Source organism: Heterodontus francisci, chromosome 38 (assembly GCF_036365525.1).
Source record: "Heterodontus francisci isolate sHetFra1 chromosome 38, sHetFra1.hap1, whole genome shotgun sequence".
Classification (NCBI taxonomy): Eukaryota; Metazoa; Chordata; class Chondrichthyes; order Heterodontiformes; family Heterodontidae; genus Heterodontus; species Heterodontus francisci.
This window is the reverse complement of record NC_090408.1, coordinates 44,665,329-44,689,045: the sequence shown is the minus strand read 5'-3', so window position 1 is coordinate 44,689,045 and position 23,717 is coordinate 44,665,329. Positions and strand designations below refer to the sequence as shown.

The 23,717-nt window shown below is 43.4% G+C and overlaps 1 protein-coding gene across 1 annotated transcript in view; it reads left to right on the top strand.

Annotated features, from left to right (window-relative positions):
- Positions 1-1,411: 1,411 nt before the first annotated feature.
- The window catches only part of gatm (glycine amidinotransferase (L-arginine:glycine amidinotransferase)), a 43,620-nt gene continuing 21,314 nt past the window's right edge, over positions 1,412-23,717 (top strand). The window contains exons 1-3 of the mRNA XM_068018303.1: positions 1,412-1,533; positions 10,961-11,191; positions 22,171-22,366. Coding sequence (XP_067874404.1) covers positions 1,465-1,533; positions 10,961-11,191; positions 22,171-22,366 — 496 coding nt within the window. The 5' untranslated portion in view covers positions 1,412-1,464. The remainder of the gene's footprint in view (positions 1,534-10,960; positions 11,192-22,170; positions 22,367-23,717) is intronic.

Genomic DNA, 23,717 nt, shown 5'->3' with positions numbered 1-23,717 from the left:
GGAGTGTTGTGTGTAATTCTGGGCACCACACATTAGGAAGGTTGTAAAGACCCTAGAGAAAAGGTGCAGACAAGATTTACTAGAACGGTGCCAGGGGTGAGGAACTGCAGTTAATTGGAGAGAGTGCAGGACCTATGTTTGTTTTCTTTAGATCAGAAAGGTTTACAAGCAGACTTGATAGACAGGTTTAAAATCATGAATGGTTTTGATAGAGTAAATGAGGAGAAACTGGATAAAGTGATTGGCAAAAGAACCAGAGGGGGAGATATGGAAACATTTTTTTACACAGTGAGTTGTTGTGATCTGGAACACGCTGCCTGACACGACAGTGGAAACAGATTCAATAGTAACTTTCAAAAGGGAATTGGAGAAATACTTGAAAGGGAAAAATTTGCAGGAAGATGGGGAAAGAGCAGGGAAGTTGCATTAATTGGATAGCTGTACCAAAGCCCAGCATGGATATGATGAGCTGAATGGCCTTTTTCTGTGCTGTACCATTCTAAATATGAATAGAGGAGGAATTAACTGGATTGACATACAGCTGATAAATTGCAAAGATAATATTTGAGCTACAGGACCTTTAGTGGAGAAAGTTCTGACCTGACCCAGGGTTAACAGCAGCTCAATGAGCCCATGTCTCTTGATACACAATTGGGTTGTTGTGTATTCCAGCTTTTTCACTGTTGTCATTGTGGGTTTGGCCACATTTGGCAGACCCCTGGTCACCTGTTTGCAGGGGTCGGGGTAAAGGAGACACTGTGAGTAGAAGCTGGGCGGCCGGGAGTGGCCTCTCCTCGAGGGTGGAGGGAGTGGAAACCTCCTTTACATTCTGCACATTGCAAAGCCAGAGGGGCTGCTGGAGAACCGGGGCTGCTGGAGTGACCCCAGCAGAGCTGCTGGAGAACTGGGGCTGCTGGAGTGACCCCAGCAGAGCTGCTGGAGAACTGGGGCTGCTGGAGTGACCCCAGCAGAGCTGCTGGAGAGCCGGGGCTGCTGGAGTGACCCCAGCAGAGCTGCTGGAGAACTGGGGCTGCTGGAGTGACCCCAGCAGAGCTGCTGGAGAGCCGGAGCTGCTGGAGTGACCCCAGCAGAGCTGCTGGAGAGCCGGGGCTGCTGGAGTGACCCCAGCAGAGCTGCTGGAGAGCCGGGGCTGCTGGAGTGACCCCAGCAGAGCTGCTGGGACTGCCTGAGGAACACAATGGTCAGAGGTCAGTGTGAGTAGCGCAGAAGCTGAGTCCCGGACTGTCACTTCATGCATTGTGACCCTGACACCATTTCTAAGTTTGGAAATCTTGAGCTTGGTCTTTGAAACGTCAGCCGGGCTATCAATAGCAGCCAATAGGAGGCGGGGAGGACTCCCTTTAAAAGCGGCAGGCTAAGAGTGGGCTGTGACCTGGTGAGTGATTTCACATTCAGTGACGGAGACACTGAGGGACGAGATCACGTCCAAAGCAGATAAGGACCATGATCCGGGTGAGGTGTCTCCGCGGAGGTAGCAGAGGAGCCGAATCCGCCCATTTCTTAGGAGCTATGGTCAGTATCCCGGTTCCTTCCGCTAATGTACTGAGCCAGGAGGTCCCGGTCCAAGGGGATCCCGGGCTTCCTCCGGTTGAACCTGAAGTTAGGACAGGAACTTGTAGTTGGTAACTCGTCCCCAAAAAATCAACACAGATATTCCCCACCCCGACCCCAAACAGAAACTTTACAACAAATTAATAATTTCTAGATTCCATTTCTCATAAATTTAAAAAGAGATTCACTGGATGAAAAGGGAATGAAAAAGGTATTTGAGATTTCAAAATGCGCAAAATAGAAAGTTAGAGATTAAATGATGGAAACAAGTAATGCGGAAAATTGGTGAAATTGAAAGCGAGAAGTAGAAAAAGTGGGGAAAAAATCTAAACCTAAAAGACAAATTGTGTTTCTAATTTTGCAAAAAAAATCTATTCTTTATGTGAGAGCGAGTTTAAAACACTTGAAGCTTTTTGACGAGGAGTTTGATTTCGAGTTTACAGATAATTCAGAGTTGATTTTTGAGCTAAAATTGATTTCTAATAATTAGAGTAAATAACAAAAGGTGAGAAATCAGGTCCTCCAATCAGATTTGTGTCATGCTGTAGATTTACAATTGGCTATTTGTCACATTCTGCTCATTACAGAGTGACTTGGAAAGCAACAAATCCTGCACGTGTACAGATGGATTTCTGCAGCATTAGTTTAATCTTATGTAGGAATTGTCTGTCATTGAAAAGCTGTCCCACTCCCAGCCTTTCTCAAAAGCCGCTCTGTCAAGTTGCTGATTAATTCGGGACAATAGTCTGTACTGTCTATTAGAACAATGTTGAAACACCTGAAATTAATGTTGTGCCCTTAAAGCTGATGAGAGGAGCCCATCCAGTCTGGACTGTGATTTGAGCCCCAGAAATAAAAGAGGGTATAACAGATACCCTTAAATCTCAGTTTTATGGGGCAGGGTAAGTCTGGTAAATGAATCCTGCCACTTCATCAAGGTTTGCAGTTGGAATCCATTTGAATGCTGTATCTCAGTTCATGATAATGGTGAGTGGAGGAATAGTGTTTTCCAGTTCTGATGAAAGGTCACTGGCCTGAAACGTTAACTCAGTTTCTCTCTCCACAGATGCTGCCAGACCTGCTGAGTATTTCCAGCACTTTCTGTTTTTATTTCAGATTTCCAGCATCTGCAGTATTTTGCTTTTATTTTGGTGTTTGGTGATATAAATGATGCCTTCATGATCCAAACATTGTTGCTACATCTTGCATAAATAAACAGACTTTTACAGAGCAACGGTCCTTTAAAGTCACATATGATTTCACCTTCACAAAACTGATGAGGGGATGGGAGGGTAACTGAAGCTTGGCAATAGTCTTTGAGAACTGGCTGCATCCCTTTTACACATAATTAGAACAGGACTTTGTAACAGACATAATCCAGCTTGCTTTCTGCTTCGGTACTCTACCTCTGTTCAGAGTCTGTACAGCTGGAATTATGTTTATCTTTGGTTGCCTGTCTTCCTGAGTTTAGCATAACATGAATGCCAGTGAGAGCAATTTCTAAAAACAATAAACCTCTCCTTTAAGGTTTATACACTCTGGGTACCAAAGGATGGACAATAAATCCCAGGAACAAATATTTTTTTAAATTACCTGGTGGGAGGAAAGGCAGGTGAGTGGATACCAGTCCATGCTGTTGTGTAACAGACTACCACCGAGTGAAGCCCAACTTAGCTGCATCTCTAGTCCCGGTTCCCTCACTCCCAGTAGAAATGCACCTTCTCCCAAACTGGCCTGATGGAGATTGAAAAGTTACCATGTGGAGAATTCCAGAAATAATCTTGCATGCAACAACTGCAGGATCAGTGCAGAAGTGGAACAAAATCTGCATCATTAGATTGCCTAGATGATTTAAAAAATGACACTGCTGCTGTTAAATGAGGTATTGTAATGGATTTAAGTTCTGTCCTGTTCTTGTTGGGAAGATTTTTTTTTTAGAAAAGTGCTGTATTGTACAGGAGTTGAGAGCAGTTCCTTTTGGAGTAATTAGCACTGAGCATGGTACTGCTGACATATTTAGCTTGCCCTGACATTCCCTTTCACAAGTGTTGTCCTCAGAGGACCAGAAATAGAAATGTCTAGTCCAGCAACTGCCCTTTAACAACTGGGCCAGAAAAAGAATTGAAAGAAGATACGTTTCTGCAACACTAACTGAAGTATGAATGACCATAAAAGTTTGAGTGGACATTAATAGTCATCAGGTTACAAAGCACTAAATTGCCATTCATTCTTTTTCATCTTGCTATACAGACACTACAGCATGTAGTGTGGGTAAATACAGAGCATTCCCAGTGCTGCAAGTAGTGCTTCTACATTGATAATCCTTGATCACACAACACCTGAACAGTAACCTGTGGAATGGGCGAGATCAGGGCTCAGCACCCTTAATAACAAGGAGAACCATTTTTAAATTTAGTCAAAAACGTAATATCTTAACAGCCACAATGCTGTTACTCAAATGCCAATAATAATGAAAAACATGACGGGGACACATTTCAACAACAATTTAAAGGTTTTTACAAAAAAGTTGTTAATTGAATGATACTTTCTCATAAGTACAATGTTAATAAATTTTTAAGAAATGAAACAAGCCATTTCATTACCATGACAATGGGTTTGATCAATCAAAGGTCAAGAACCATATGAGTCTGTAATGAGCTGTCTGAGGTTCTGGAGCCACAGGTCGGAGAGCCCTGTGTTGGACAGTCTGCTCTTACACTTTGAATTGGTGGAATATTTAGTCAAACTCTCATCATATAAAATAAACTTTTCACTTGTATTTATTTCTGAATTTACTTTGTGGTGTTGGGGCAGTACTCAGCACAGTCCAGCAAAATTCTCTGTTGCTGAGGTTCTTCTCAAGTCTGTGTTTATTTTATCAACTTTTCACAGTCACTTTAACTGGATACATGGTCACCCTTTACCCCACCCTCTCCTTATGGTGCTGACTTAAGCTTGGATGCAGATTCTTTGGTATCTTACCTAAGGTTTCACTCTGTAAATGTGAAGCTAAATGAGGAGAATCAATAGGCTATTGAACCTTGATGGTTCTTACTCCCTAGTATGGTCCCTAGATGATTTCCACTTTCCAGAATGGTTTACAGGATAGGGAGCAGGAGTCTTGGGTACTTTTATTTCCCCCTCCCTAATCTAGGGGTGCTAAGGCCATCTGTTGCTCCTGCACACTTACTGGAGATCCTTGGAGCTTCTCACTGCTTTTATGGGGAGAGTTTAAACTAATTTGTCAGGGTGATGAGATACAGAGTGGAGGTACAGTTGGGGGTGATGCACAGTCAAATATAGAAGAGAAACTGAGTCTGTCTGGAAGGCAGAGCAAATATAGACCTGTTAAGGCACAAGTGAAAAATGCAGGCTGGATTGCATCTATTTTAATGCAAGGTGTCTTACTAGTAAGGCAGATGAATTGAGGGCATTGATTAACACATGGGATTATGATATTATTGCTATCACAGAGACATGGTTGAGGGAGGGGCAGGACTGGCAGCTCAATATTCCAGGGGATAGAATCTTCAGGGGAGGGAGTAAAAGAGGAGTTGGCATTGCACTGTTGATCAAGGAGTCAATTACTGCAGTAAGGAGGGATGATATCTTAGAAGGTTCTTCAAATGAGGCCATATGGGTAGAATTTAAAAACAAAAAGGGGGCAATCACTTGGCTGGGAGTGTACTACAGGCCTCCAAACAGTCAGGGAGAGATAGAGGAGCAGATATGTAGGCAAATCTCAGAGGTGTAAAAATAATAGGGTAATAATAGTAGGGGATTTCAACTTCCCCAATATCAACTGGGATAGTCTTAGTGCAAAAGGCTAAAAGGGGGCGGAATTTTTAAAATGCATACAGGAGAGCTTTTTGAGCCAGTATGTAGAAAGCCCTACAAGAGAAGGGGCAGTACTGGACCTAATATTAGGGAATGAAGGACAAGAGGTAGAAGTGTCAGTGGGGGAGCATTTCGGGGATAGTGACCATAACTCTGTAAGATTTAAGGTAGTTATGGAAAAGGACAAAGATGGACCAGAAATAAAGATACTGAATTGGGGGAAGGCCGATTTCAATATGATAAAACAGGAACTGGCCAAAGTGGACTGGGAGCAGCGACTTGTAGGAAAGTCTACATCAGACCAGTGGGAGTCATTGAAAGAGGAAATAGTGAGAGTTCAGAGCCAACATGTACCCGTAAAGGTGAAGGGTAGGACCAACAAGTCCAGGGAGCCCTGGATGTCAAGGGATATAGAGGATTGGATCAGGAAAAAAGTGGAGGCTTACGGCAGATTCAGAGCACTGAAAACAGTAGAGGAGTATAGAAAGTGTAGGGGGGTACTTAAAAAAGTCATTAGGAGAGCGAAGAAGGGACATGAAAAAACACTGGCAGGCAAGATAAAGGAAAATCCTAGGGCATTTTATAAGTATATTAAGGACAAGAGGATAAGCAGGGAAAGAGTGGGGCCCATTAGGGACCAAAGTGGCAATCTGTGTGTGGAGCCAGAGGATATAGGTGAAGTTTTAAATGATTACTTTTCATCTGTGTTCACTATGGAGAAGGACGAAGTAGGTGTCGAGATCAGGGAGGGGGATTGTGATATACTTGAACATATTAGCATTGAAAGGGAGGAAGTATTAGCTGTTTTAGTGGGCTTAAAAGTGGATAAATCCCCAGGCCCAGATGAGATGTATCCCAGGCTGTTAGGTGAGGCAAGGGAGGAGATAGCAGGGGCTCAGACACAAATTTTCAAATCCTCTCTGGCCACAGGAGAGGTACCAGAGGACTGGAGGACAGCGAATGTGGTACCATTATTCAAGAAGAGTAGCAGGGATAAACCAGGTAATTACAGGCCGGTGAGTCGAACATCAGTGGTTGGGAAGCTATTGGAAAACATTTCTGAGGGACAGGATTAATCTCGATTTGGAGAGGCAGGGATTAATCAGGGATAGTCAGCATGGTTTTGTCAGGGGTGATCATGTCTAACTAACTTGATTGAATTTTTCGAGGTGGTGACTAGATGTGTAGGTGAGGGTAAAGCAGTTGATGTAGTCTACATGGACTTCAGTAAGGCTTTCGATAAGGTCCTGCATGGGAGATTGGTCAAGAAGGTGAGAGCCCATGGGATCCCTGGCAATTTGGCAAATTGGATCCAAAATTGGATTAGTGGCAGGAGGTAGAGGGTGATGGTTGAGGGTTGTTTCTGCGAGTGGAAGCCTGTGACCAGTGGTGTACCACAGGGATCGGTGCTGGGACCCTTGCTGTTTGTAGTGTACATTAATGATTTAGACGTGAATATAGGAGGTATGATCAGTAATTTCGCAGATGACACGAAAATTGGTGGTGTCGTAAATAGTGAGGAGGAAAGCCTTAGATTACAGGACGATATAGATGGGCCGGTAAGATGGGCGGAGCAGTGGCAAATGGAATTTAATCCCGAGAAGTGTGAGGTGATGTATTTTGGGAGGACTAACAAGGCAAGGGAATATACAATGGATGGTAGGACCCTAGGAAGTACAGAGGGTCAGAAGGACCTTGGTGTACTTGTCCATAGATCACTGAAGGCAGCAGCACAGGTAGATGAAGTGGTTAGGAAGGCAAATGGAATATTTGCCTTTATTAGCTGAGGCATAGAATATAAGAGCAGGGAGGTTAGGATGGAGCTGTATAAAACGCTAGTTAGGCCACAGCTGGAGTACTGTGTACAGTTCTGGGCACCACACTATAGGAAGGATGTGATTGCACTGGAGAGGATGCAGAGGAGATTCACCAGGATGTTACCTGGGCTGGAGCATTTCAGCTATGAAGAGAGACTGGATAGGCTAGGATTGTTTTCCTTCGAGCAGAGAAGGCTGAGGGGGGACCTGACTGAGGTATACAAAATCATGAAGGGCATTGATAGGTTAGATAGGAAGAAACTTTTTCCCTTAGCGGAGGGGTCAATAACCAGGGGACATAGATTTAAAGTAAGGGGCAGGAGGTTTAGAGGGGATTTGAGGAAAAACTTTTCACCCAGACGGCGGTTGGAGTCTGGAACATACTGCCTGAGGAGTGGTAGACGCAGGAACCCTCACAACATTTAAGAAGTATTTAGATCAGCACTTGAAATGCCATAGCATACAAGGCTACGGGCCAAGTGCTGGAAAATGGGATTAAAATAGATAGGTGCTTGATGGCCGGCACAGACACGATGGGCCGAAGGGCCTATTTCTGTGCTGTATAACTCTATGACTGTATCAACAGAATCACTGGGTTAGTTATAAATTCTAATTCTATATACAGCAAGCCAGAAAGAATATCAATTCAAAATTGATTATGAAATGTGAAAACAAAACCAAAATTTTAAATATTTTCGGGGATTATTGTGTGTCATCAATAACATTGGCAGCTGATGAATGTTCTCTACTTGTGAATTGCCTATGTTTTCTGTATTATTGTATAGTATATTGTTTATTAGTGTAAATTGGCCTTTGGCGCTGTGCCTGTTCATCTGATTTGATGCGAGAGAATTCATTATAACTGCAGATGTAGCTCTTAGAAACATAGAAAATTTACATCACGGAAGGAGGCCATTTTGCTCATTGTGTCTGTGCCAGCTGAAACCGAGCCATCCAGTCTAATCCCACTTTCCAGCTCTTGGTCCGTCTGTTACGGCACTTCAAGCGTAGATCCAAGTACTTTTTAAATGCAATGAGGGTCTCTGCCTCTGCCACCCTTTCAGGCAGTGAGTTCCAGACCCCCAATACCCTCTGGGGGGGGGAAAGAATATACAGCCTTTTAACCCTTCTGCCAATTACTTTGAATCTCTGCCCCCTGGTTATTAACCTCTGTGCTAAGGGAAATAGGTTCTTCTTATCCATTTCATCAAGGCTAGGCACTTCACCTGTCACATGATCTGATATCTGCTGTGCCATTCCAACCTCTGCAGAGTGAATCATGCTGTAAATATTTGGAAGGACAAAGATTCCTTAACCACAAAACTATTGCACAAATGATGACTGTGTTCTGGTCAGTTAGGAGTGGCAACAGGTAATGTTTGCAAATGGTCAAGCTCGTCTGTAACTATGTTTGTTAACCCTCCCAGATTGTCCCGAGTCTTCAGGAATTCAAGATAATCTCCTGGACACTTCAAGGAAGCTGGGGTGGGGGGTGGGGGGGGGGGGGGGGTGGAAAATCATAGGGTTATTAAAAATATATTTTTTTCATTTAATTTATGCATTTTCTTTTTTTTTTCATTTATTTTTGGCTCCTGGAATAGGAGGGTCATTGTCAGCTTAGATTTAAAAAAAAATTGGCTTAAGGACAGAAAACAGTGAGTTGTGGTAAATGATTGTTTTTCAGACTGGAGGATGGTAGACAGTGGTGTTCCCAAAGGGTCAGTGCTGGGACCACTGCTTTTTTGATATATACATAAATGACTTGGATTTTGGAATTCAGAGTAAAATTTCAAAAGTCACCAATGATACCAAACCTTGGAGATGTGGCAAACAGTGAGGATGGTGCCAATAAACTGCAATAGGACATAGAAAGGCTAGCAGAATGGACAGTCAAGTGGCAGGTGGAATATAATACAGAGAAGAGTGAGGTGATGCAATCTGGCAGAAGGGATAGGAACAGGAAGAGGCAACATAGACTAAATGCACAGGTCTAAAGAGTATACAGGGCAGAGGGACCTGGGGGTGCATGTGCATTAATCTTTGAAGGTGGCAGGACATATCAAGAGAGTAGTTAACAAAGCAGATGGGATCCTGGGCTTCATAAATAGAGGTATTGAGTGTAAAAGCAGGGAAGTTATGCTGAACATTTATAAAGCTCTGGTTAGGCCCCAACTAGTGTACTGCTTCCAGTTCTGGTCACTACACTTTAGGAAAGATGTGAAGATCCTTGAGAGGGTGCAAAGGAGATTTACCAGTTTGGTTCCAGAGATGAGGGATTTTAGTCACTAGGTTAGGTTGGAGAAGCTGGGGTTGATCTCCTTGGAGCAAAATAAATTGAGGGGAGATTTGATGGAGGTGTACAAGATTATGACAGGGTTAGGTAAGATTAACAAAGGAAAGCTGTTCCCATTAACTGATGGTACAAGGATTAGGGGACAAAGATTTACGGTTTTGGGCAAGAGATGCAGGGGGGATGTGAGGAAGAACTTTTTTACGCAGTGAGTGGTAATGAGCTGGAACTCACTGCCTACAAGGGTGGTGGAAGTGGAGACGATCAATGGTTTCAAAAGGAAATTGGATGGGCACTTGAAGGCAATAAACTACAGGGCTATGGGGATCGATCGGGGGAAAGGAATGATTGGATTGCTCTACAGAGAGTTGGTGTTGGAGAATTTTCTGAGCTTTGCTAATTATTACTTAACTTTGTAGAAATAGAAAAACAGGACGCAGCTTGTAGCTAGCCTAACCAATGGTCAGGAAATGTAGACAGAGCAACTGACCACAATCATCTGGCTTAGGAAGAGACAGAGCTCATGATGGATTTTGGGGAAGTGAACGCAGATTGTTATACTTACTCTTCCACTTTTATCATGTTTGTGCAACCTAGCCAGAAGTAACGGCCAGATATAGTACCTGGAGTGTGTACGTTAAATAGGGAACAATAGCTTGTTATGCTCGAACTAACGCTCTACTGACCTCGGACATTGCAAAGGGCACAGAGCTGCAGGTGGTCTTGTGGTTGTCCTGTGGTTTATGCTTAATTGTGAAACTGCTAGCTCTGCTTCTTTTATACTATATAAGTCCACGGCGATTTGTAGCTCTTTGGAGTAGCACTGGACCGCCTTTAGGTAAGGTGTGCAACCCCATGATATCATGCAGTAAAGTGTTTATTCTCAACGTCTGAGTCCGGAGAATTTGTTCAACAATTGGGCATAATCTGGATTTTCTCCAACAGTTGGCATGGACTCGAAAAGGCCGAATGGCCTCCTCTGTGTTCTAATGACTAGAATATTGGAGATGGTGTTAAGGGAGTGCAAGACTGTTTGGCTGACAGCCAGAAATCATCCAATGGGTTAATGAAGTGTCAGGTTGCTTTCCAATTGGAAAGACGGATGCTGCGAAGATGGGGGTTTCAGTGACCAGTGCCGGGATTTTGGGGGTGGGGTGGTTGGAGGCGGGAAGTCAGGTGATGTAACCTCAAATATGTATAACCCTCTGTCGCTGATCCTCGCTGTGACTCGCCCTCTTTTGCAAGCACTGCAGCCCATGGTTATTGTGATGTCATCATTCATACTGGAAGTTCTAAACTTTCTTGTCCAGAAGTCCCCTCCGATTTCCAACAATGGATGAATGTAACTGCCACCAAACTCAATGTTGAATCTCAGCTTCGATCCCTTCCATGCCATTTGCTCAGTCTTGGGCATTCTCTAATAGCTTCATCTTGTTTCTTTCAGATTGGTCGAGCTGTTGCAGGTTGGGTGCAGAAAACTTTCCAAAGCACTCAGACTGCTGCGACAGCCATTGAGAGTTCCTGTGTTGAAGATGATAATCACAAGGATAAGGCCACTGACCTACTTGCTGACGAGTGTCCTGTCTGCTCCTACAATGAGTGGGACACTCTGGAAGAAGTGATTGTTGGGAGACCAGAGAATGCGTGTGTGCCCCCTTTTACAGTGGAAGTAAAGGTATATACAGAGTCCTGAAGGTGTATCACTATTTTACATCTATGGTCTCCAGTAGAATATACAATTATAACATGACCCTTTATAAAAATGCTCACTATACCAACATGTTGGAATTTCATTATTACATTGAATTTTAACCTGGTTCATTTGCTGATCAGATTATAAATATAAGCAAAATGAGTGTACTCTGTTTTGAATTCTAAAGTACTCCTTCACACGTTAGTTGAAATATTTGTTGTTAACATAGCTACAAAAGACTTTGGTTGTTTTCTACAGCAGCAAGCTGACTTTTCATTACAGTCTTGGTATCTTTGAAAAAGAGTGAAGAGAAATCCACAAATAAGAACTATCTGCGATTGGCTATTAGCAAATACTGGAGAGACTTGGAAAAATAAGGAGAATTGTATCTGACTGACATTTGAGTTTTGCTTGCACTAAGTTTAGGGACTCTGATTTGTTCACTCCATTCAGCAATTGGAAGAGCAAAAACAAAAAATTACGAAATGTTTGGGGACCAGGAAACTCCTGGGTCAGGACCCATCCATTATGTGGCACTTGCCGTGATTAATATTTCGAACAGCCAATTAGAGCAGGATTGGAGAGGGGTGGTAGCAGGTTCCTTGTTACTGTCAGTGGTGTGGCCATGACACTGATACAAGAAGGGCTGGGGCCAGGAACTAGCCAATACTGGAAACTGAAAACAACTGTTCAGCAGGTCTGAATTTGTATGGATTTTAAAGCAGCCCGTTAGTGTTGGTGACTGTGGGTCTGCTCATGTCAGGAACATATTAGAACAGCTGTTGAAATATGAGCAGTGAGTTGGGGAGATGTCAAATGAACAGGGAGTGTAGCTTCACTAAAATATCGGTATTGACATCTAATTTAGTCTCATGTACAGTGAGCTGGAGTAAAGTTACTGATCCTAGCAGTGAGGTTGTGATTCCAATCCAGTTCCATCAAGAGCAGATCCTGTTTCCTGAAATAGGAATGTGTCTGGAACTGCTTTAAAGGGTAATTCACCTCCAGACTGTTACTCCTTCATCCCGAACAGCTCCGTTTGGGATAAACCACCTCGAAAGCATATGTTTTGTAAGTGGAGAATAAAAAACTATTGAGTCGTTTCTAAAAGTTAAAGCAATAACTGAGATCGTCACATAACAATCCACAGCAACATCACATTAACGTAGCACAGAATCTCAGTACAGGGAGAGGGTGGACTCTAAGCAAGAAACGAAGCAATTCATGGGGAACAGAAAGAATCTCCATCTAACTGTAATGTTCCAAACTTGGTGGGCACAGAAACTAGAGAGTGGATGAAAGCAGTTCCTCAGAGTAACCCCTCACTGCGAGGAAGTCAGTCCACAAACAGCGTAGAATCATGAAACTTTACAACATGGGGAGGGCCATTCAGCCCATCGTGTCCATGCTGGCCAACAAGTAGCCATTCAGCCTAATCCCACTTTCTTGCTCTTGGTCCATATCCTTGTTAGTTACAGTGCTTCAAGTGCATATCCAAGTACTTTTGAAATGTTTTGAGGGTTTCTGCCTGTACCATCCTTTCAGGCAGTGAGTTCCAGATCCCACCACCCTCTGGATGAAAAAAATTTCCCCTCGAATCTCCTCTAAACCACCTACCTCTGACCCTAAATTGATGCCCCCTGGTTTTGGACCCCTTGACCAAGGGAAATAGGGCCTTCCTATCCACTCTATTTAGACCCCTCAGAATTTTATACACTTCAGTTAGGTCTCCCCTCAGCTTCCTCTGTTCCAAACTAGCCTATCCAAACTTTCCTCATTACTAAAATTCTTCAGTCAAGGCAACACCCTCAAAAATCTCTGCACCCTCTCTGGTACAATCTCACATCTTCTAGTGCAGTGAGCAGAACTGTACACAGTACTCCAGCTGTGGTCTAACTAGCAGTTTATACAATTCCAGCATCATCTCCCAGCTCTTATATTCTGTACCTCAGCAAATAAAGGCAAGTAGCCCATATGCCTTCTTGACCACCTTATCAACCTGTCCAGCCACCGTCAGCGATCTGTGGACATGCACTTCAAGATTCCTCTGTTCCTCTACACTTCTCAGGATTATTTATTGTGTATTTCCTCGCCTTGTTAGCCTTTCCCAAAAGCATTACCTCACACTTCTCCAGATTAAACCCCATTTACCACTGATCTGCTCACCTAACTAGTCATCGTCATTTACAGCACAGAAGGAGGCCATTCAGCCCATCGTCTCCATGCCATAGTCCATTGATATTTTCCTGCAGTCTACAGCTTTCTTCTTCGTTATCAACCACACGGCCAATTTTGGTATCGCATGCAAACTGCTTAATCATACCTCCTATATTCAAGTCCAAATCATTTGATATATACCATAATATAAAAGCAAAATACTGCGGATGCTGGAAATCTGAAACAAAAAGGAGAAATGCTGGAATCACTCAGCAGGTCTGGCAGCATCTGTGAAAAGAGAAGCAGAGTTAACGTTTCGGGTCAGTGACCCTTCTTCGGAACTGACAAATATTAGAAAAGTCACAGATTATAAACAAGTGAGGTGGGGGTGGGGCAAGAGATAACAAAGGAGAAGGTGCAGATTGGACCAGGCCACATAGCTGACCAAAAGGTCACGGAGCAAAGGCAAACAATATGTTAATGGTGTGTTGAAAGACAAAGCATTAGTACAGATTAGGTGTGAATACACTGAATATTGAACAGCAGCGAGTGCAAACCTGAAGAAAAACAACCTGAAAAAAACAGTGGGTAAGCAAACTGAACAAACTAAGATGAAATGAAATAAATGCAAAAAAAGATTGTAAAAAATGTAAAAAGGAATGTAAAAAAAAAAGGGAAGAAAAAATAACTAAAAATGAAAGTAAAATGGGGGGCTGTCATGCTCTGAAATTATTGAACTCAATGTTCAGTCCGGCAGGCTGTAGTGTGCCTAATCGGTAGATGAGATGCTGTTCCTCGAGCTTGCGTTGATGTTCACTGGAACACTGCAGCAATCCCAGGACAGAGATGTGAGCATGAGAGCAGGGGGGAGTGTCGAAATGGCAAGCAACCGGAAGCTCAGGGTCCTGCTTGCGGACTGAGCGGAGATGTTCCGCAAAGTGGTCACCCAGTCTGCGCTTGGTCTCCCCAATGTAGAGGAGACCACACTGTGAGCAGCGAATACAGTATACTACATTGAAAGAAGTACAAGTAAATCGCTGCTTCACCTGAAAGGAGTGTTTGGGGCCTGGGATAGTGAGGAGAGAGGAGGTAAATGGGCAGGTATTACACCTCCTGCGATTGCAAGGGAAGGTGCCCTGGGACGGGGATGAGGTGGTGGGGGTAATGGAGGAGTGGACCAGGGTGTCGCGGAGGGAACGATCCCTTCGGAATGCTGACAGGGGAAGGGAGGGGAAGATGCGACTGGTAGTGGCATCACGCTGGAGGTGGCGAAAATGGCGGAGGATGATCCTTTGGATATGGAGACTGGTGGGATGAAAAGTGAGGACAAGGGGAACCCTGTCACGGTTCTGGGAGGGAGGGGAAGGGGTGAGGGTAAAGGTGTGGGGAATGGGTCGGACACGGTTGAGGGCCCTGTCAACCACAGTGGGGGGTGATGTATACCATAAATAGTGTTACGGCCAAGTGAGAAAGAAGTCTAGGGTTCCCTCTCAGCCTTTACCTGGTTTTACCATAACAGGGTTTTCTTTTTAAAAACACTGTTTTTAGCGCCCCCTTGATGAATCCTTGTTCACCGCTTTCCAATTATAAGGCAAAGAAACCAGCACAAACAGGCTTTCTTAGGATTAAAGAAAAGTTGAAATTTATTAAACTAATTTGGTTGACGCCTATGGATACATGAAACGCCCACGCTAGCACACATACGTGAAACACACATGCAAATAGAGACAGAAAAAAGCAGAAGAAATAAAATGGAAGAGTTTGAGGCAATATCTGAAGAGTTGTTGTTTTGGTTCTTCGAGCTCACTGTAGAGTCCTTGATTGTAGGTAGATCTTGCTTTTCGTTGAGGCCCAGTATTCTTTGTAAACCTTGTTCGCTGTAGGAGACTTTTCTCTCTTGAGATTCATGTGGATTCAGAGGCTTGAGAAAGAGATGGGAGCAGACAGGTGAGATCTTCTCCGTCCAGGAGCAAACAGACTTTCTCAGTTCAAACTGTTTGTACAATTCAGAAAAACCCAGGTTGCCAAGCAGGTTAATCATGTGACTAACTGGTCTGACCATGTCTTGGAGCGTATCACCTTAGCAGTCTCTGGAATGCTCCTCTTATACACAATACCTGGTCATCAAGGTCTATTGTGGGTTGAATGTGTCAGGGAATGGTCCTTTGTCCATCCAATCGCTATCTGTTAATATGCAAATGTCTTTTCCAGCCACAGCTGATCTGTTTAACAAGTCCTTTCTTCACTCCAGTAACAGTTTAAGATCAGTGTTCATGACAAAATTAATGTCCTCATTCTTGGCAGGTGGGGACCTAGCATGATAATAGCAAGAGACCTAGTACTGAGCCCTGTGGAACCCCACTGGAAACAGTCTTCCAGTCACAAAAACACCCATCGACTATTACCCTTTGCTTCCTGCCTCTGAGCCAATTTTGGATCCACATTGCCATTTTGCCTTGGATTCCATGGGCTTTTACTTTCATGACCAGTTTGCCATGTGGAATCTTGTCTAAAGCCTTGCTAAAATCAATATCGACTCCATCAAATGCACTACCCTCATTGACCCTCCATGTTACCTCCTCAAAAAATTCAATCATGTTAGTCAAATACAACCTTCCCTTAACAAATCTGTGCTGACTATCTTTGATTAATCTGTGTCTTTCTAAATCAGGATTTACCCTGTCACTCAAAATTCTTTCCAATAATTTTCCCAACACCAAGGTTAGGCTGACTGTCCTGTAATTACTTGGTCTATTCCTTTCTGTCTTTTTAAACAATAATACAATGTTACCTGTTCTCCAGTCCTCTGGTACCACACCTGTAGCCACAGAGGATTGAAAAATGATGGTCAGAGCCTCCACTATTTCTTCTCTTGCTTCCCTTAACAGCCTAGGATACATTTCATCCGGGTCCGGGGATTTATCCACTTTCAGAGATGTTATTCCCCAATACTTCCTCTCTCACTATGTTAATGTCATCTAATATTTCACTCTCCTCCACAGCACTTGGCCCGTAGCCTTGTATGCTATGGCGTTTCAAGTGCTCATCTAAATACTTCTTAAATGTTGTGAGGGTTCCTGCCTCTACCACCTCTTCAGACAGTGAGTTCCAGATTCCAACCTCCTGCCCCTTACCTTAAAACTATGCCCCCAGGTTATTGACTCCTCTGCTAAGGGAAAAAGTTTCTTCCTATCTACCCTATCAATGCCCCTCAAAATTTTGTCGAGCTCAATCAGGTCCTCCCTCAGCCTTCTCTGCTCTAAGGAAAACAACCCTAGCCAATCCAGTCTCTCTCTTCATAGCTGAAATGCTCCAACCCAGGCAACATCCTGGTGAATCTCCTCTGCATCCTCTCCAGTGCAATCACATCCTTCCTATAGTGTGGTGCCCAGAACTGTACACAGTACTCCAGCTGTGACCTAACTAGCGTTTTATACAGCTCCATCATAACCTCCCTGCTCTTATATTCTGTGCCTCGGCTATAAAGGCAAGTATCCCATATGCCTTCCTAACCACCTTATCTACCTGTGCTGCTGCCTTCAGTGATCTATGGACAAGTACACCAAGGTCCCTCTGACCCTCTGTACTCCCTAGGGTCCTACCACCAATTTTATATTCCCTTGCCTTGTTAGTCCTCCCAAAATACATCACCTCACACTTCTCAGGATTAAATTTCATTTGCCACAGCTCTGCCTATCTTACCAGCCCATCTGTATCATCCTGTAATCTAAGGCTTTCCTCCTCACTATTTACGACACCACCGATTTTTGATTCATCTGCAAATTTACTGATCATGCCTCCTGTATTCATGTTTAAATCATTAATGTACACTACAAACAGCAAGGGTCCCAGCACCGATCCCTGTGGTACACACTGGTCACAGGCTTCCACTTGCAGAAACAACCCTCGACCATCACCCTCTACCTCCTGCCACTGAGCCAATTTTGGATCCAATTTGCCAAATTGCCCTGGATCCCATGGGCTCTTACCTTCTTAACCAACCTCCCATGCGGGACCTTATCAAAAGCCTTACTGAAGTCCTTGTAGACGACATCAACTGCTTTACCCTCATCTACACATCTAGTCACCTCCTTGAAAAATTCAATCAAGTTAGTTAGACACGATCTCCCCTTGACAAAGCCATGCTGACTATCCCTGATTAATCCCTGCCTCTCCAAATCGAAATTAATCCTGTCCCTCAGAATTTATTCCAATATTTTCCCAACCACTGATATTAGACTCACCGGTTTGTAATTACCTGGTTTATCCCTGCTACCCTTCTTGAATAATGGTACCACATTCGCGTCCTCCAATCCTCTGGTACCCCTCCTGTGGCCAGAGAGTATTTGAAAATTTGTGTCTGAGCCCCTGCAATCTCCTCCCTTGCTTCACATAACAGCCTGGGATACATCTCATCTGGGCCTGGGGATTTATCCACTTTTAAGCCCACTAAAACAGCTAATACTTCCTCCCTTTCAATACTAATTTGTTCAAGTATATCACAATCCTCCTCCCTGATCTCTACACCTACTTCGTCCTTCTCCATAGTGAACACAGATGATAAGTAATCATTTAAGACCTCACCTATATCCTCTGGCTCCACACACAGATTGCCACTTTAGTCCCTAATGGGCCCCACTCTTTCCCTGGTTATCCTCTTGCCCTTAATATACTTATAAAATGCCTTAGAATTTTCCTTTATCTTGCCTGCCAGTGTTTTTTCAAGTCCCTTCTTCGCTCTCCTAATTATTTTTTTAAGTACCCCCCTACACTTTCTATACTCCTCTAGGGCCTCCGCTGTTTTCAGCACTCTGAATCTGCCGTAAGCCTCCACTTTTTTCCTGATCCAATCCTCTATATCCCTTGACATCCAGGGTTCGCTGGACTTGTTGGTCCTACCCTTCACCTTTACGGGAACGTATCGGCCCTGAACTCTCACTATTTTACTATTTAGGTTTCTTTAAAAATGTAAAATACATCGAAGGGCTGAAAGACCTTTAAAAATGGCGTCGCGCCTGTACAGCGGTGCCAGATGCCGTTGCTGGGGATGAATGCCCGCCCCCTCCATGTTGTCGGGGGGCTGGGGGGTGGGGATGGTCCGCGTTTAATATTGTGGTAGCTCCACGGAGTAAAGCCCGTGTGTGTGGGCTGCCATCATTGATCAGCGGCGAGCTTGAAAAATACAGCCCATAGTTTCAGGAAAAAAGAGATTGCTTAGCAGAAAGAGGTTTGCTCAGAGGCCAGTGGGAGGAGGGACGGCTGAGTTAGCACGTTGGTCCTTTCCTGTTGCCAGAGAGCCAAGCTGAAGAAATGAGAGGCGAATCACAAGCCTGCTGAATATAAGTATCAGATTTCGCTGAAATTCTAAGGAGCTGATATTACTAATTACTGAGCAGTTCATTCCGCTCCCTTCTCATTCATTTGTCAAACTCTTCACACTTTAAGTTTAATTGTTTGAAATAACAACTAAAGCATCTGTTTCCATAATCTGAAAGTAATTATTAACCGGCACGAGGTGGTTTAAGAATTTACTTTAATCATTTCATGCTTATTTTAAGAGCAGAATTCACAAATATGACCACACATTTGGGAGAGGAAAAAATTAATTAATCATAGCAGTTGAGGCTATGACAAGAATATAAAATAACAAGTAATTTAAACTGAATAAAGATTGAGACGTTTCAATTTAATACATGGTTATTAAAAATTTGCATGCAGTTACAATGTGGAATTTAGAGAGAAATCTAGTTAGTAATAATTCTATTAAACAGGCAAGGGTGGGATAACATGTAATTGCATAGAGATGCTGTTTAACAGCTGTATAATTTACGTAGTTCAGTTAAGCTGGGAGTAGTTTATTTTCCCCAATGTGATTAGGAACATCAGTTTCATGATCCACATGTGGTATCTTCATTCTGCCTGAGGTACAGTTCTTTACAAGTGTTTAAAAGAGGAAGACATTGAGGTCTCTTTAAACTATTATTTATTCTTTTATCATTTGATGGTTTCATCCTAATACAAACTTCCTGTTTTGTGAGGTTCTGTACTTGGATTACATTTTGTATTTATTTTAAGGTGTGCTTGCTTTGAGACATCTGATCTATGACTGGATGCTGCAGTTTCAGTGATTGGGTGTCTGGTAATGGTAGAATTTATCTTGGCTGTTTTATTAAATTTTAATAATCAGTCAAATTACCATATTTAACATCAATGCTGTACAATTGAGTAATTGGGTGTACAGTAAAAATTAATTTTGCCACAAAATACAACTGTAATTTCATCAATATTCAAAAACAATTGCTTATGTATTTGGGATGTTATATTTTAAATACTACACCTCTGCTGTGCCCAGGGGTAGTCTGTCAAATCGTAAGCACTATTCTATCTATTAATAATAAATCACTAGTGAAGCACAAATACCAACTTCCTAAAAATCTTGAATGATAATCTTTTTTTTTAAATGCCATTTTGATTTCTACATTACATGGTTCTTGTTCAAGGCTACATGACACAGGCACCCACATCGAAAGCAGGAGACCCATCACACCCGTTTCCTCTCTGTTCTCGGCAACCATGTGAAGGGACAGCAGAAAAACAAAATTTAAATAAATTACGTTTGCTAAAGATCATGGGCTGGATTTTACCAGCCCCTCAACACCATGGGTCTTGGCGGGGAGGCCTGTAAAATGCTAGCAGGAGCAGCCCATCATGGCCCATCACGCTGAGAAGGCCCTGTCAGATATTAGCAGCAGCAGTGAGGCCTTCATTTAAATATTAAAATTAGATCAATAAACATGCAGATGACCTTACCTGCCGCTGGCAGCCACCCACGCTGATTTTTACGGTCAGCCAACCGCAACTCACGCGCCTTCGGAACTCCGTATGGTGTTCTGAAGCGAGACACTGAGGGGGAGGTGGAGGAATAAAATGATCAAGGCTGGGGTGCGGGGAGGGTGGAAACCCCATCTTCATTGGCTGTGAGGATGGTGGGAAGGGGTTTAGAGTCAAAGGGAATAAAGCTCAGGGTGGGGGGGGGGGATGGTCTTTACTGATAACTAATTTTGTTTTGGGGGGGATAGGCCAAAAAACTAACTATTTATGCATTGGGGGGGGGGGGGGGGGTTTGGAGAGGGAATTGCAGGTGTGGACAAATCTTACTTAAAATTTTCATTGAACTGGCACCTTTAAAAATGGTGCTGGTGCCTGAACGGTGGCGCCGGACGCCATTGCCTGGGATGTGGCAGTCGCCTGTTTTCCGTTATCAGGGGCGGCCGCTCTGCCCCCTCCATTTAAATCAGCTCCCGCACGTAATATCGCGGAGGCTCGGCAGTGGCTCCTCCGTGTCGGGCAGCTGCCGCCTTCACCGCTGGTAAAATTCCGTCCCACAGGTTGTAAATTTGTCTCATTCATGAATTTATCCAATGACCGGCATTTCACAAAAATTCAGTAATTATATAAGCATTTGGCCCATTGTGTCTGTGCCAGCTGAAAAAGAGCAGTCCAGCCTAATCCCACTTTCTAGCTCTTGATCCATAGCCCTGCAGCTTCCAACACTTCAAGTGCATTTTCCAAGTATTTTTTAAATGTGATTGTTTCTGCCTCTATCACCCTTTCAGGCAGTGAGTTCCAGAGCCCCACTACTCTCTGGATGAAAACATTTCTCCTCAAGTCCCCTCTAATCCTTCTTACTAATCACTTTAAATTTATGTCCCTGGTTATTGACCTCTCTGCTAACAGAAATAGGTGCTTCCTATCCACTCTATTCTAGGTCCCTCATAATTTTATATACCTCAATTAAATCCCCAATCAGCATCCTCTGTTCCAAAAAAAACAACTCCAGCCTATCCAATCTTTCCTCATAGCTACATTTTTCCTGTCCTGGCAACATCCTCATAAATATCCTCTGTACTCTCTGTGGTGCAATCACATCATTCCTGTCAGGTGGTAATCAGAGCTGTATACTGCTCCCTAGCTGCAGTTCAACCTATATTTTATACAGTTCCAGCATAACCCCCTGCTCTTCATTCTATGCAATGCCTAATAAAGGAATGTATCCCATATGTCGTCTTAGCCACTTTATCTACTGTCCTACTATCTTCCGGGATCTGTGGACATAACTCCAAGGTCCCACTGTTCCTCTACACTTCTCAGAATCCCATCTTTTATTGTGTATTCCCTTGCCGTATTTGACCTCCTCAAATGCATTGCCTCACACTTCTTTGCATTGAATTCCATTTGCCACTTTTCTGCCCACCTGACCAGTCCGTTAATATTTCTCTGCAGCCTACTTCCTCACTATCAACCACATGACCAATATTTTTATCATCTGCAAACCTCCTAATCATACCCCTGCATTTATGTCTAAATCATTGATCGATGCCATGGACAGCGAGGGACTCCATGCCGAGCCCTGTGGAACCCCATTGGAAACAGCCTTCCAGTCACAAAGCCATTACCCTTTTTTTCCTGAGTCGGAGCCAATTTTGGATCCAACTTGTTACTTTGCCTTGAATCCCATGAGCTTTAACTTTTCTGATCAGTCTGCCATGTAGGACCTATTCAAAACCCTGCTAAAATCCATATAGACTACATTTAATGCATATTATACACTCATTCCCTCAGTACTACACTGGAGTGTTGGCATAGATGACATAGTCAAGTGCTGGTGAGATACAAACCCACAACCTCTGGCCTAGCAGCACGAGTGTGAAATGGGTCAGGCTGATCTTTCCATTATAACACCAGTTCTGTTTTATTTTGTTAATGTCCGTGAGGACTGCCCTGATGTGTGGTTTCTTTTCCAGGCCAACACCTATGAGAAGTATTGGCCCTTTTACCAGCAGTATGGAGGCCAGGGATTTCCTAAGGAACATGTGAAGAAAGCTGTTGCTGAAATTGATGAGATGTGCAATGTGCTGCATGGAGAGGGAGTCACTGTCAGACACCCAGAGCTCATTGACTGGTCTGAATATTACAAGACACCAGACTTTGAGTCCACTGGTAAATGAAAGTTCTGAATTTCCTTGAAATATTGTTCTCGAATAACGAGAGTGATGAATCCAAATAAAAACATATATTTGGTGAATACTTGTTTATTACTGTGAGGTCTGACTAATGGAGAAAATACATTTTCTATTTTATTCAGAGGCTCTAGTAAAGACCTCTACACAATCCACCAATGGGCTTTAACTTTTCTTCCAACTTTGGCCGCTCCTTTCCTGAAGGTCCTACGTCTTTCTGTGACAGAATATCGACAACCTTCTGCTTCCCACCAACTGGCTGTTTCTGAGTGAGCCCAGCAGGCAATCTGACCAAGGAATAGTTAACCTACGGAGCCTGATCCTGTTCTCACCTGATGTCCATGCAGGGTTCAGTGGATATCAGGAGGAGCCAGAACCAGGGCTGATATTCTCCTTTAGGCCAGAGGTACTGAGGTTGATTGGAGCATTTGTACCACTGATCAGATGGATCTGTCAGGAGCAGGAAGAGGCCATTCGGCCCTTCACCATTTCACCATTCAGTTAGATCATAGCTGATCTGGATCTTAACGCCATTTACCCACCTTTGATCCATATCCCAATAAACCTATTGATCTCAGTCTGCAAATCTTCAGTTAATTCCTTTTCATCCACAGTCTTTTGCAAAGGAAGTGTCTGATATTCACTGTTTCTTGTGTGAAGAAATGCTTTCTAATATCACTCCTGAATGGTTTAACTCTAATTTAAAGGTTTCTGGATTCCCCACCATTGGAAATAGATTTTCTTTATCTACTCTATCGAATTCTTCTATCATTTTAAACTTCTTGATGAAATCTTTTATAATCTTTTACACTCAAAGGAAATCAAGCCAAGTTTATCCCACTGAGCTTCATAATTTAACCCTTTCTGGCTCTGGTATCGCTCCGGCGAATCTGCACTGCATCTCTTCCAAGGTCACTTTCCCCTCCTGTGGTGCGGTGCCCAGAACTGAACACAGTTACACCAGGTGGAATCTGACTAAGACTCTGTACAACTTGAGCATCACTTCATCCCCTTGAGATAAAGATCAGCATTCCATTGGCCTTTTTGATCAGTGTCTGGACAGGAAACAGGTCACATTTGTAACATTTCTGACCCTCAGTATCTGAAAAAATGTTGGACTCACTCACTGTGATATCAAAGAAGTATACACAATGGACCTTAACCCTAATGTTAGACTGGGAGTTCATACTGATGACACTGTGGGGTGAGGGTGGGGAGGATTGTGTCATCCATCACCTTGATGAGCACAAAGCACTTCCAGTACCTTCCCCCTGTGAAGTTCAGTGAAGGTCTGCTTTGCGGAACACCTCCATTTAGTCTGCAAGACCAGC